This window comes from Tachyglossus aculeatus, chromosome 8 (genome assembly GCF_015852505.1).
Source record: "Tachyglossus aculeatus isolate mTacAcu1 chromosome 8, mTacAcu1.pri, whole genome shotgun sequence".
NCBI lineage: Eukaryota > Metazoa > Chordata > Mammalia > Monotremata > Tachyglossidae > Tachyglossus > Tachyglossus aculeatus.
The window spans coordinates 20,092,728-20,107,234 of record NC_052073.1 but is presented as its reverse complement, the minus strand read 5'-3'; the positions used below and the strand labels follow the sequence as shown (position 1 = coordinate 20,107,234).

Here is a 14,507-nt window from a genome sequence, read left to right as displayed (position 1 = left end):
ATGATGAGGCATTAGGAGTCAATTTTCTCTGAATTACAATATCACAATTCAATGCTCTAGATTTCTCCAGGTTTGGTCTGTTTTTCAGATGTGAAAAGGACCCAGGGTTTATATCAAGACAGTCACCATGCTGGCACACAATTTTTTTTTTTTTACCGCCTCAGATCCAGAGCATAATGACACACCCAGCTTACATAAGCATCCAAATAAATGAGCAAGGAACAGTCTGACCAGGACCTTAACAAGAAGTCATTGTGACCAATGTTCTTAGCCACCCTTCAAAGTTTACCCTGAAAGAGACATGGCAACAGTGGAAGTTTCAACTGACCTCAACCGGCATTTCTAAAAAAGATCAATTTTTTTCCCATTGCAAATGAAAATATTTTTCCACAGCGAAGTGTCTGCAATGCAGAGTGGAAACCTCTCTGACCTAGTTTTATGTAGCATTACAGGCACTGATGATCAAACCTGGAAATATGCTATTCTAAACATTGCGGTTCCAAAACTAAACAAACCCACCACTTCCACATATGAAATATATGCGTTGATGCCTACACCTAAGCACTCCCAGATCACCTGGCTTTATTCTTCAGTTCTCGTGGCTTTAGGATATCTATTTGTGCTTTTAGACTTTTTCAGAAAGAAAAGCAGCTGTCCGGGACCAGAGGAAGGGGGCGGTGAGCGAGGTACTCACCCTGGGCCCCATGTCTACTGAGGGTTCACACTGGCAGAAGAAGAGACTGAGGTGGTCACAGAGATTCCCTCTGTCTCTAGAGCTGTGCTGCGGCCAGTTCTGCACCACCCACAGACCCTATTCTGCCCAGTGGGTCTGAGGCTCCCATCAGGAGGCCAGCACCATCCAGGTTGGAGTGATTTCTTGGGGCAACAACAATGTGGAGGAAGGATATAGTACGGCAATGGAGGCGGGAAATGAATAATATACAGAATCTGATTTCTCTTATTTCTGAAATCTGTGATTAGGCAGCCCTGAGTCCATGTTATCTTAAGGAAGCTGTTTAGTCGTGAATAAGCAGCAATTCTGGGACACAGCCTGACTGAGGTGTCGCTTAAGGATGTGAACCTAAATCCCTGTTAGGGGGAGTGGAGCTGGGTAGGTGTCAGGCATACACAATATGTGGTTCATTCATTCATCATTCATTCATTCAATCGTATTTATTGAGTGCAGAGCACTGTACTAAGCGCTTGGGAAGTACAAGTTGGCAACATATAGAGACGGTCCCTACCCAACAACAGGCTCACAGTCTAGAAGGGGGAGACAGACAACAAAACAAAACATGTGGACAGGTGTCAAGTCGTCAGGACAAATAGAATTAAAGCTAAATGCACATCATTAACAAAATAAATAGAATAGTAAATATGTACAAGTAAACTAAATAGAGTAATAAATCTGTACAAACATATATACAGGTGCTGCGGGGAGGGGATGGGGAGGAGGAGAGGAAAAAGGGGGCTCAGTCTGGGAAGGCCTCTTGGAGGAGGTGAGCTCTCAGTAGGGCTTTGAAGGGAGGAAGACAGCTAGATTGGTGGATCTGTGGAGGGAGGGCATTCCAGGCCAGGGGGAGGATGTGGGCCAGGGGTTGACAGTGGGACAGGCGAGAATGATGTACAGTGAGAAGGTTAGCGGCAGAGGAGCGGAGGGTGCAGGCTGGGCTGCAGAAGGAGAGAAGGGAGGTGAGGTGGCGGGTGGTGAGGTGATGGACAGCCTTGAAGCCGAGAGTGAGAATTTTTTGCTTTGTTGTCCCTAGGGGCTGCTGGGACGTATATAACTGAGTGCTTACTGTGTGCAGAGCACACAGAGTCTCAGGAAGAGTACAAAGATTTTTTTGTGCATGCTAACCCAGGCCCTGCCCCCTTCCCCCTCCTCACACACACACACAACATGGAGGAGGATCCACCCCCATAATTATGTACACGTATGAACCCTGTTGCTACCCCCTATTTGTAATTTATTCTAGGGTTCATCTCCCCTGCTAGATTGTACAATTCCTTGAAGGTAGGGATCATGTTTATAAACCCTACTGTACTCCAAACAATTAGTACAGTGGTCTGCATAAAGTAAATACTCAATAAATAATACAGATTGACTCGACCAAGACAGAGGCACACAGGCCAACCCAAAGTCAAGCCTAGTCCAAGCCAGGCTCTGCTTTCCAAGGAGCCCAGAACTTTTTGGGGGGTAATACAAAGGTGTTCCTGAGAATATGGGAGATGAACAACCGAACACAAGTGCTCAATAAATATTAACACTCAATACTATAACCACCCATAGTAGGAACTGATAAATGGGGAGAGAAGGTCAAACTACTCTGCCCCTCTTTGGCCAATACCTACAAAGTTATTCAATGACACGCCTACTGATGGTCTACAGGACAATATTGAGGATTCTTTCCTTTCTCCTTTCCCTCAAACTTACAGTCAGACTTGGTCCTGGAAGCTAATAGTTTTGGCCCTTTTTTGATATAAAAAACCTACCACAGATGTCATTACTCATTTCTCTTCTAAATAAAATTGTACTGAAATAATTCAAATATCTTTCCTATAAGGAAACAGGTGCTGTAATACTCACATGGTTGGACAACAAGCTGTTTCTTCCAGTACTGGTGACCTGTAACCAGTCTCATGCTGTTGGCTGAACATTCCCTAACTCCCTAATGATATTTTAGCAGAAACATGTAGTGAAAGCACACAATCTAACAGAAATGGGTGCATCCAGTGCTTAGAACAGTGCTTGACACATAGTGCTTAACAAATACCATCATTATTATTAAAAATATTGAGCCCCATGAACAAATGCACATGTCCTTAAATAAAAAGGTGTATCCCATACTTCAAGATCATTTTTGTTTTTCAGGAAAATTTTTACCACAAAAAGGAGAAAGAACTGAAGATATGATGTTATAATTAAGTTATAACACAATAACTGTCAGAGGAAATCAATCTGAAGGCCCAGTTATTTTAATTTTCACTAAAATCTGCCCAATCTACAAGTATCCTTAATACCTAAAAATAATCCTTAGAAACCATTGTTCAATTTCCCAGCACGGCAGCAGTTCGGATGGAGAGGAAAGGGCGGATTTTAGAGATATTGTAAAGATAGAACCAAAAGGATTTAGTGACAGATTGAATATGTGGGTTGAATGAGTGAGATGAGTCAAGGAAAATGCCAAGGTTGCAGGCATGTGAGACAGGCGGTAGTGGTGTTGTCTACGGCGATGGGAAAGACAGACCAACCATCAGGAATGCCCTGTCTGTTTGCAGTCTTGGTGAGCTGGAGGAGGCTTTGATAAATTTGGCTGATGGGGCAGCCAATCATTTGATCAATGGTATTTATTGAGCACTTACTCTGTGCAGATCATTGAATTAGGTGCTTGGGAGTGTACAATACAACAGAGTCGGTAGACACGATACCTCCCCTCAAGGAGTTTACAATCTAGTCAAAGAGAAATATTGAAATAAATTACAGATACAGAAAGCAGCAGAATATAAGTATGTACACACCCTGTGGGCAGGGAATATGTCTACCAACTCTGCGGTATTGTACTACCCCAAGTGCCTAGTGCAGTGCTCTGTACACAATAAGTGATCATGGCCTAGTGGATACAGCACAAGCCTGGAAGTCAGAAGGACCTGGATTCTAATCCCAGCTCCACCACTTGACTGCTTTGTGACCTTGGGGAAGTCACTTAACTTCTCTGTGCCTACGTTAGCTTCTTTGTAAAATGGGGTGTAAGACTGTGAACCCCATGTGGAACAGGGACTGTGTCCAACCCAATTTGCTTGTATCTATCCTAGCGCTTACTACAGTGCCTGGCACATAGTAGGCACCTTAACAAATACCACAGTTATTACTATTATTACAACTGACTGATTGACAAGTACATAGATGCTGTGGTGCTGGGGGGTGGGGGGAGTATCAAAGTGTTTAAGTGGTACGACTCTAGTGTGTACTTAAAATAGAAGGGAAGGTGAATAGGGTAGGGAAATGAGAGGTTAGTAAGAAAAGGCTTCTTAGCATCCTGTGATCAGTATAATCTCTTTTCTTTAAAAATAAAGTTCTTCAAGGGCAGTGGCTTCCATACATACACTTTTATTGGGATTGTCAAGTCTCCAAAACTTTTACCAGATGGAGTTTGTTAATTGAGCTTTCCATGTCCGGGTTCCTGGTGCTAATGAAGCAGCGTGGCTCAGTGGAAAGAGCGTGGGCTTGGGAGTCAGAAGGTCGTGTGTTCTAATCCCGGCTCCGCCACTTATCAGCTGTGTGACTTTGGGCAAATCTATAAAATCTACATCTCTGCCCCTGCTCTTTCTCCCTCCCTTCAGGCTCGTGTCTCCTCCTGTCTTCAGGACATCTCCATCTGGATGTCTGCCCTCCATCTAAAACTCAATATGCCCAAGACCGAACTCCTTGTCTTCCCTCCCAAACCCTGCCCTCTCCATGACTTTCCCATCACTGTAGATGGCACTACCATCCTTCCCGTCTCACAAGCCTGCAACCTTGGGGTCATCCTCGACTCTGCTCTCTCGTTCACCCCTCACATCCAATCCGTCACCAAAACCTGCCGGTCTCACCTCCGCAACATTGCCAAGATCCGCCATTTCCTCTCCAACCAGACCGCTACTCTGCTGGTTCAATCTCTCATCCTATCCCGACCGGATTACTGCATCAGCCTCCTCTCTGATCTCCCATACTCCTGTCTCTCCCCACTTCAGTCTATACTTCACACTGCTGCCCAGATCATCTTTGTGCAGAAACACTCTGGGCATGTTACTCCCCTCCTCAAAAATCTCCAGTGGCTACCAGTAAACCCACGCATCAGGCAAAAACTCCTCACTCTCGGCTTCGAGGCTGTCCATCACCTCACCCCCTCCTACCTCACCTCCCTTCTTTCCTTCTACAGCCCAGCCTGCACCCTCCACTCCTCTGCTGCTAACCTCCTCACTGTACCTCGTTCTCGCCTGTCCCGCCGTTGACCCCTGGCCCATGTCCTCTTCCTGGCCTGGAGTGCCCTCCCTCCACACATCCGCCAAGCTTGCTGTCTTCCTCCCTTCAAAGCCCTACTGAGAGCTCACCTCCTCCAGGAGGCCTTCCCAGACTGAGCCCCCTCCTTCCTCTCCCCCTCCCCTTCCCCCCGCCCTACCTCCTTCCCCTCCCCACAGCACCTGTATATATGTTTCTACAGATTTATTACATTATTTATTTTACTTGTACATATTTACTATTCTTTTTATTTTGTTAATGATGTGCATCTAGCTTTACTTCTATTTATTCTGATGACTTGACACCTGTTCACATGTTTTGTTTTGTTGTCTGTCTCCCCCTTCTAGACTGTAAGCCCGTTGTTGGGTAGGGACTGTATATGTTGCCGATTTGTACTTACCAAGAGCTTAGTACAGTGCTCTGCACACGGTAAGCGCTCAATAAATACGATTGAATGAATTGAATGAATGAATACTAGACAAATTTGGTTGGAGCAGAAAATATGGGACAGGCTTTCTCCCTGTCATTGGTTTTGGGAACACATGGTTGCACCTTGCAAGGAGAAAACAGGGTTTTATATGTTATGCCTCTACATCAAATTTATTGCAATCTGGGGTAACTGTACTTGTCCATTTTCTGTTTCTTCTCTAGAACAAGAGCATGTCTTTTCCTTCGGTTGTGCTGTACTTCCTCAAATGCTGGGAACAGTGCACTATACTCAGTAGGCACTCAATAATTACCATTTACGACTTCTGAACTTTCTTTTTTTGCAACCTCCTGCAGAGCCTAGACCTGGCAGGATCACTTCAGAGAAGGCAATCAAATATTACCTGACAGGCACTTAGCTTTACCTAAAAATCAGTACCCCCATAAGGGTCTCCAGTTCATTTTAACTACAGCAGTGTTTCTTGAGAAGAGTGGACATTTTAGTTCCCAACAAAAAAAGCAAACAGGGAAGCAGGTAGTTAATCTCTCATTTTGGGCAGGGATTATCACTGTTTATTGTGATATTGTACTTTCTCAAGCACTTGGTACAGTACTCTGCACACAGTAAGCACTAAATAAATATGACTGAATGAATGAATGAGTCATCATTTCAAATGCTAAATGAGATCTAAGCCTCAAGTTGGGAAGAGGGTGGTTGTCCTATCAGTGTACAAACCCTTGAAGTTTCCAGAAGGAAGTGCCAATAATCCAGCTCTAAATTTTCCTCTTTCCTGTTGATTAAGGAAATTCTAAAAATGCTGCCCATTTACAGTTGAAATCACTTAGTTTTAGTAAGCAAAAAAAGTTACTTTTGTCTAAATGAACCAGCCTAAACGTCATATATGTAGTATTTGTTAAGCACTTACTATATGCCAGGCACCATACTAAGCGCTGGAGTGGATACAAGATAATTGGGTTGGACACAGTCTTAATCCCCATTTTACAGATGTGGTAACCAAGGCCCAGAGAATAACAATAAAAATAACTGTGGTATTTGTTAAGCACTTACTGGATGCCAGGCATTGTACTAAGCACTGGGCGGGGGGATACGCGCAAACTAGGTTGGACACAGTCCCTGTCCCACATGGGGCTCACAGTTTCAATCCCCATTTTACAGATGAGGTAGCTGAGGCTCAAAGAAGTGAAGTGGCTTGCTCCAAGTCACACAGCAGACAAGTGGTAGAGCGGGGATGGTAGAGTGGGGATTAGGACCTAGTTCCTTCTGACTCTCAGGCACATGCTCTATCCACTAGACTATGCTGCTTCTCAGATGTCCTTAGCTATAACTCTAGATTTGTTCCTGTTTGGAGTTTTCCTTTACCACTACTGCTGCCCTGCCTCTTCTCTTTGCTTTCAGTGCTGGAAGCTTAACGGATCACTCAACTTCCAAGAAAACAGAGGTGTTGTCCCAAACCCAAACCAGTGGGGCAACTAGTCAGAAACAAGCCACACTGACATTTTTAAAGGGTAAGAATTTTGACCTATTCTCCCTGAATTATTAAGACATGATTGATTGATGTGTTACCTACTACTTTGGTCTGGCAGTGTAGAATTGACCTGAGGCCTCTGTGTGTGCTATTATTTTCCCTACTCCTCCCTCTGGAACAAGAAACAAGTTTCCATTCTTCGCTGGGCTGACTAGTGAAGCATGTATCCAGAACTGTTTGGAGTTCTTTCTAAAGTGTCAATGCAGGTTTCAGAGAGAAAAAAAGAAGCAGATGCTTTGCTGGAAACAGAACTCCACCCTGGTGACTATAGTACACTCAATTTAGAAGCAGTGTGGCCTAGTAATAATAATAATAATAATAATAATAATGTCGGTATTTGTTAAATGCTTACTATGTGCCAAGCACTGTTTGAAACACTGGGGTACATACAAGGTGATCAGGTTGTCCCATGAGGGGCTCATACTCTTAATCCCCACTTTACAGATGAGGTAACTGAGGCCCAGAGAAGTGAAGTGACTTGCCCAAAGTCACACAGCTGACAAGTGGCGGAGACAGGACTAGAACCCACGACCTCTGACTCCCAAGCCCGTGATCTTTTCACTAAGCCACGCGGCTTCTCTAGGAGATCGAGCCCGGGCTCAGGAATCAGGAGTACTTGGGTTCTAATCCCAGCTCCACCACTTTTCTGCTGTATGACCTTAGGCAAGTCACTTAATCGTCTCTGTGCTTCAGTTACCTCATCTATGAGCCCCACGTGAGGCATGGACTGTGTCCAACCTAATTTGCTTGTACTAAACCCCAGGGTTTAGTACAGTGCCTGGCACATAGTTAAGTGCTTAACAAATACCATAGGAATCCTCACAAAACTGCCCAGGGGAGGACTCCCCCCACCAGAACTGACACCTCCTAAATGAATAAATACCCGTAGAAGCATCTCAAAGACTCTCAGCTCTGGAAAAAGCAGAAAACTCCAAGTGATTCTCCAGTATGTGGCTTAGGAGGGTAACAGGAGTAGTAACCATATTAATGAAGTGACTACTGTAAAGCAGCATTGAAGAGCTGGAAGAAAAGTAAACAGATAAGATAAACTATCCCCGGCACCCAAGGTGTGCATAATTTAAGCTCCTTGAAGGCAGAGGTCCTGCCTACTTACTCTACTGTCCTCTCCCAATCAATCAATAATGTTTACTGAGCACTTACTCTGGTAGAGTACTGTATTAAGCACTTAGAGAGTATAATGGAGCGAGACATGCCCCTAATCCCTGCACTTGGATTGAGGTGAAAGTCTCAGAGAAAATACCTGTATTCAGGTGGATTTGCTCTACTACCCTCCCTTGAAGCGATGCTATTTAATGTAAAAACCACGGGTTTGGGAAGTCAAAACACTTAGGTTCCAGGCAGCTCTGCTACCCACTGGCTGCGTGACCTTGGGCAAGGCATCTTCTCCTCTCTGGACCTGTTCCATCAGCTGTAAAATTCTTAATAAACCTTCCCTCACAACTTCAAAGGGATACAGTGGGGATAAAATGAGATAATTGATGTGAAACCATTTTGAAAAAATAAAAAGCATGACATAAATTCAAGGTAATATTATGTTTTGGGGTTTGGCCAAAACACCATACTTAAACATCCACTCAACCTTCCTTCCCTCCTAATTTTGAGGGATTCCTTCACATTAGGACTGCAGAGCAATTACGAGGTGGAACCATGAAAATGATATCAAGGAGACTAGCACTGAGTTAAATCCGTATTAAGTGCCAAAGGGTAGAGCAAGGATGGTAACTTGAAGAAATTTTACTGAAATTTCCTTTATTTGGTTGGGCATTTGTAGAATAGTTCTATATAAACGTTTTATATAAATGGACACACGCAAGAACCGCAGGCATAAAAAAATGTGAAAATCTTGAAGGAGTTGAGGAAGGTATAAATGTGGTTTGTTAAATATCATTTCTTGTTTCATTTTATTGGCCCTTTTGTGGGCAATACCTTTAATCTTTTATCTCAGTGTAACAATTTGGGGAAATTACTGTAAAACCATAAACAATCATAATACTTTAAAAACAGGAGAAATTACACTGAAATCATCCTCCACCCCGAGAAGCTTGCAATTGTGAGAAGTGGAAGGCAGGAAACGAACTATGTGGGTGGAGTACCCAAAATGATAAATAGTTTTCTGACTAAACCAAAATGAATGGCTGGATTTTTTTAACTAGCGGCTTGAAGAGAAAGTCTGCGCAAACTGTGATTTGGTACATTGTTTGGCTTTTGGCAGTTGTGGATTCATCTTTCAGGTCATTTATTAGCTCACTCGGCTCTGTTTGTTTCCTTTCACCAGGCTTTCTTATTTCTCTTTTATCTCACGGGTTTTTGCTTTTAGATTTTTTAAGATTTGTATTGCTTTGCCTTTTGTTTCGGCTCCCATGACCTGCCTTTCTCCTTAAGTTTTCCTCTGTGCTTATGTTAAAATGCAGATATCACAATATAACACTGCATCCCGATCTCGTCTTCAAACCAGGTTTGTCAGGTAAGAAGGGGGCTGACCTCCATTTTCAGGTGCAGTAACTTTTCTACAGTCACTGAGAATAAGAGGGGGGATCACACATTCCTACTCTCCACCCAGATCTCTTACTAGGACACTTCGTGGACAGGGTGGAAATAATCAATACCAGATTAATCGGTCCGTAGAGTTCTCACTGCAGGCAGATGACGGGGAGAGGGGAGAGGCCAGGTTTCACTGCCCTGGAATCCTCTCCGGTCATATTCCAAGATTCTTTGTCCTTGCTTACTGATCCGCATCACTACTATTCCGGCCATCTCTTCGGCCCGGCCATCTCCATTTTTCCTGTATCTTCCAAAGCAAGCAATTTGACATGAAGGCATACGGAGAAGATGGTAAGGTGTCAGCCTAGGTGTCAGCGTCAGCTCAGCAGAGCCAAAGATCCCTCTGCTACAAGTTCCCTTGCATCTGTTTCCTGGGCACTCGAAAGAGAGAAACAGAAAGAGAGGAAAAGGCGGGGAAATCCCCGCCACCGGGCAAGGTATTTGCCACGGATGAGGGATGCTATCTTTTGTTCTGAGACACCTTAATTTACTCTGCCTTTCCATTTTTCGGTTATCTTCTGAGGACATTTATAACCCCGTGATACCACGCACTGTAAGTTTTGAAGTGTTTTAAAAATGCAGAGGGCAAGTCCAGGGATAGTCAAAGGAAAATAGTGACTGTGGGGCATGTTCAGAGCTTACTCTGTGCCAAGCACAGGGGTAGATAGTCTTCTAGACTGTAAGCCCGTTGTGAGCAAGGATTGTCACTCTTTATTGCTGAATTATACTTTCCAAGCGCTCAGTACAGTGTTCTGCACACCGTAAGCACTCAATAAATACAACTGAAGGAACTTCACTTCCCTGTGCCTCAGTTACCTCATCTGCTAAACGGGGATTGAGACTGTGAGCCCCACATGGGACAGGGATTGCGTCCGACTGGATTTGCTGGTGTCCACCCCAGCGCTTAAATTCTGTGCCTCAATTCCCTCATCTGTAAAATGGGGATTAAGACTGTGAGCCCCACATGGGACAACCTGATTACCCAGTAGCTACCCCAGCGCTTAGAACAGTGCTTCGCACATAGTAAGCTTTTAACAAATGCCATCATTATTATACTAAGCGCTTAACAAATATCATCATTATTATTATTACAGTGCCTGTCACATAGTAAACGCTTAAACAGCATCATCACTATTATTATCATTATAGCCCGCTATTGGGTAGGGACCATCTCTATATGTTACCAACTTGTACTTCGCAAGTGCTTAGTACAGTGCTGTGCACACAGTAAGCGCTCAATAAATACGATTGAATGAATGAATAATCAGGTCCCCTGTCTACATGATTTGTTTTGTTGTCTGTCTCCCCCTTCTAGCCCGTGAGCCCCACATGGGACAACCTGATTACCCAGTAGCTACCCCAGCGCTTAGAACAGTGCTTCGCACATAGTAAGCTTTTAACAAATGCCATCATTATTATACTAAGCGCTTAACAAATATCATCATTATTATTATTACAGTGCCTGTCACATAGTAAACGCTTAAACAGCATCATCACTATTATTATCATTATAGCCCGCTATTGGGTAGGGACCATCTCTATATGTTACCAACTTGTACTTCGCAAGTGCTTAGTACAGTGCCGTGCACACAGTAAGCGCTCAATAAATACGATTGAATGAATGAATAATCAGGTCCCCTGTCTACATGATTTGTTTTGTTGTCTGTCTCCCCCTTCTAGCCTGTGAGCCCATTGTTGGATAGGGACCGTCTCTATATGTTGCCGACTTGCCAACTTGTACTTCCCAAGCGCTTAGTACAGTGCTCTGCACACAGTAAGTGCTCAATAAATACGACTGAATGAATGAATGAACTTGCACTTCCCAAGTGCTTAGTACAGAGCGCTTGGAGAAGCAGTGTGGCTCAGTGGAAAGAGCCCGGGCTTTGGAGTCAGAGGTCATGGGTTCAAATCACAGCTCCGCCGACTGTAAGCTGTGTGACTTTGGGCCAATCATTTCACTTCTCTGGGCCTCAGTTACCTCATCTGTAAAATGGGGATTAAAACTGTGAGCCCCCCGTGGACCAATCTGATCACCCTGTAACTTCCCCAGCACTTAAAACAGTGCTTTGCACATAATAAGCGCTTAACAAAATGCCATCATTATTATTATTACAGTGCTCCGCACACAGCAAGCGCTCAATAAATACGGTTGAATGAATGAAAGAACCCCCGGCCCACGTCCTCCCCCTGGCCTAGAATGCCCTCCCTCCACACATCCGCCAAGCTAGCTCTGCTTCCTCCCTTCAAAGCCCTACTGAGAGCTCACCTCCTCCAGGAGGCCTTCCCAGACTGAGCCCCCTCCTTCCTCTCCCCCTCCCCACCACCCCACCTTACCTGCTTCCCCTTCCCACTCCACCTGTATATATGTTTGTACGTATGTATTACTCTATTTTATTTGCACATATTTATTCTATTTATTTTATTTTGTTAATATGTTTTGTTGTCGGTCTCCCCCTTCTAGACTGTGAGCCCACTGTTGGGTAGGGACCGTCTCTATATGTTGCCAACTTGTACTTCCCAAGCGCTTTATTACTCATTTATTTATTTATTTTACTTGTACATATCTATTCTATTTATTTTATTTTGTTAATATGTTTGGTTTTGTTCTCTGTCTCCCCCTTCTAGACTGTGAGCCTGCTGTTGGGTAGGGACCATCTCTGTATGTTGCCAACTTGTACTTCCCAAGCGCTTAGTACAGTGCTCTGCACACAGTAAGCGCTCAATAAATACGATTGATTGATTGATTGACTGTCTCTATATGTTGCCAACTTGTACTTCCCAAGCGCTTAGTAGTGCTCTGCACACAGTAAGCACTCAATAAATATGATTGATTGATTGATCGTCTCTATATGTTGCCAACTTGTACTTCCCAAGCGCTTAATAGTGCTCTGCACACAGTAAGCACTCAATAAATACGATTGATTGATTTATTGATTGACTGTCTCTATATGTGGCCAACTTGTACTTCCCAAGCGCTTAGTACAGTGATCTGCACACCGTAAGCGCTCAATAAATGTGATTGATTGATTGATTGACCATCTCTATATGTTGCCAACTTGTACTTCCCAGGCGCTTAGTACAGTGCTCTGCACACCATAAGCGCTCAATAAATACGATTGATTGACTGACCGTCTCTATATGTTGCCAACTTGTACTTCCCAAGCGCTTCGTACAGTGCTCTGCACACCGTAAGCGCTCAATAAATACGATCGACTGATTGACCGTCTCTATATGTTGCCAACTTGTTCTTCCCAAGCGCTTTGTAGTGCCCTGCACACAGTAAGCGCTCAATAAATACGATTGATTGATTGATCGTCTCTATATGTTGCCAACTTGTACTTCCCAAGCGCTCGGTACAGTGCTCTGCACACCGTAAGCGCACAATAAATACGACTGAATGAATGAAAAGGGGTTTTAGAGCTGTGAGAGGATAAGCCTTACCTGGTCCAGTAAAGATCTCCACCCCCGTCTCTCTTCATCCTTTCGTGATAAGGCGATTTGCCCCTCGGGGGCTGCTGCAGCGAGTGAGGACGCGGCGGGGAGAGAGGGTGGAAGGGAAACGACTGAGCTGCAAGTTTGCAAACTCCGGAGGCCACGGGCGGCGTTGGGGGTGGGGGGCAAGTGTGGTGGGGGGGCAAGTGTTATTGGGGGCCCCGGCCGGTCGCCTTGGCAAGGCGGCTCGTCCCCCCTCCGCCCACCCACCGACCCCGGTTGGCACGGCCGAGGCCCGGGCGGGCGGGCGGGTGGGGGGCGCGGCCCCAAGTCCACGTGTCAGGCGGAGCGGCTCTTCCTGCCCGGGCGGTCCCTAAGGGCGGGGCCCGCCCCCTCTGCCCAATCAATCGTATTTATTGAGCGCTTACTGTGTGCAGAGCACTGGACTAAGCGCTTGGGAAGTCCAAGTTGTTAACATAGAGAGACGGTCAATTAATCAATCGCATTTATTGAGCGCTTACTGTGTGCAGAGCACTGTACGAAGCGCTTGGGAAGTCCAAGTTGGCAACATATAGAGCCGGTCCCTACCCAACAGTGGGCTCGCAGTCTAAAAGGGGGAGACGGAGAGCAAACCAAACGTACTACCAAAATAAATAGAACAGATATGGACAAGTAAAATAGAGTAATAAATATGTACAAACATATACACATATATACAGGTGCTGTGGGGAAGGAAGGAGGTAAGATGGGGGGATGGAGAGGGGCAGAGGAAGGAAGGGGCTCAGTCTAGGAAGGCCTCCTGGAGGAGGTGAGCTCTCAGTAGGGACTTGAAGGGAGGAAGAGAGCTAGTTTGGCGGATGGGCAGAGGGAGGGCATTCCAGGCCCGGGGCAGGACGTGGGCCGGGGGTCGATGGCACCCTGCCCACCGTTGGCGACCCGGCCCGGAGGTCGCCCGAAGCAGCGTGGCACACTGGCTTGGCTCGGAAGCCAGAGGGCTTGGGTTCGAATAATAATAATAATAATAATGGTATTTGTTAAGCACTTACTATGTGCAAAGCACTGTTCTAAGCCCTGGGGGGGATACAAGGTGATCAGGTTGTCTCACGTGGGGCTCACAATCTTAATCCCCATTGTACAGATGAGGTAACTGAGGCACAGAGAAATTGTGACAATAATAGTAATGATGATGGTATTTGTTAAGCGCTTACTATGTGCAAAGCACTGTTCTAAACCCTGGGGAGGATACAAGGTGATCAAGTTGTCTCACAATCTTAATCCCCATTTTACAGATGAGGTAACTAAGGCACAGAGAAGTTGTGGCTTAATAATAATGATGGCATTTGTTAAGCGCTGGTGATCAAGTTGTCTCACGTGGGGCTCACAATCTTAATCCCCATTGTACAGATGAGGGAACTAAGGCACAGAGAAGTTGTGACAATAATCATAATGATGGCATTTGTTAAGCGCTTACTATGTGCACAGCACTGTTCTAAGCGCTGGGGGATACAAGGTGATCAAATTGTCTCACGTGGGGCTCACAA

General features: G+C 45.0%; 1 protein-coding gene across 2 annotated transcripts in view; it reads right to left on the bottom strand.

The window, feature by feature from the left end:
• SLC17A9 (solute carrier family 17 member 9) overlaps positions 1 to 13,142 on the bottom strand; it is a 34,794-nt gene extending 21,652 nt beyond the window's left edge. Inside the window, exon 1 of one of the 2 annotated variants that reach the window (XM_038750384.1) lies at positions 12,976 to 13,142. In XM_038750384.1, the coding sequence (XP_038606312.1) occupies positions 12,976 to 13,013 (38 nt within the window). In that variant the 5' untranslated portion in view covers positions 13,014 to 13,142. Of the gene's footprint in view, positions 1 to 7,855; positions 7,903 to 12,975 lie in introns of those variants that run through there. The other variant, XM_038750385.1, reaches the window with a different exon arrangement.
• Between the last annotated feature and the right edge of the window lie 1,365 nt (positions 13,143 to 14,507).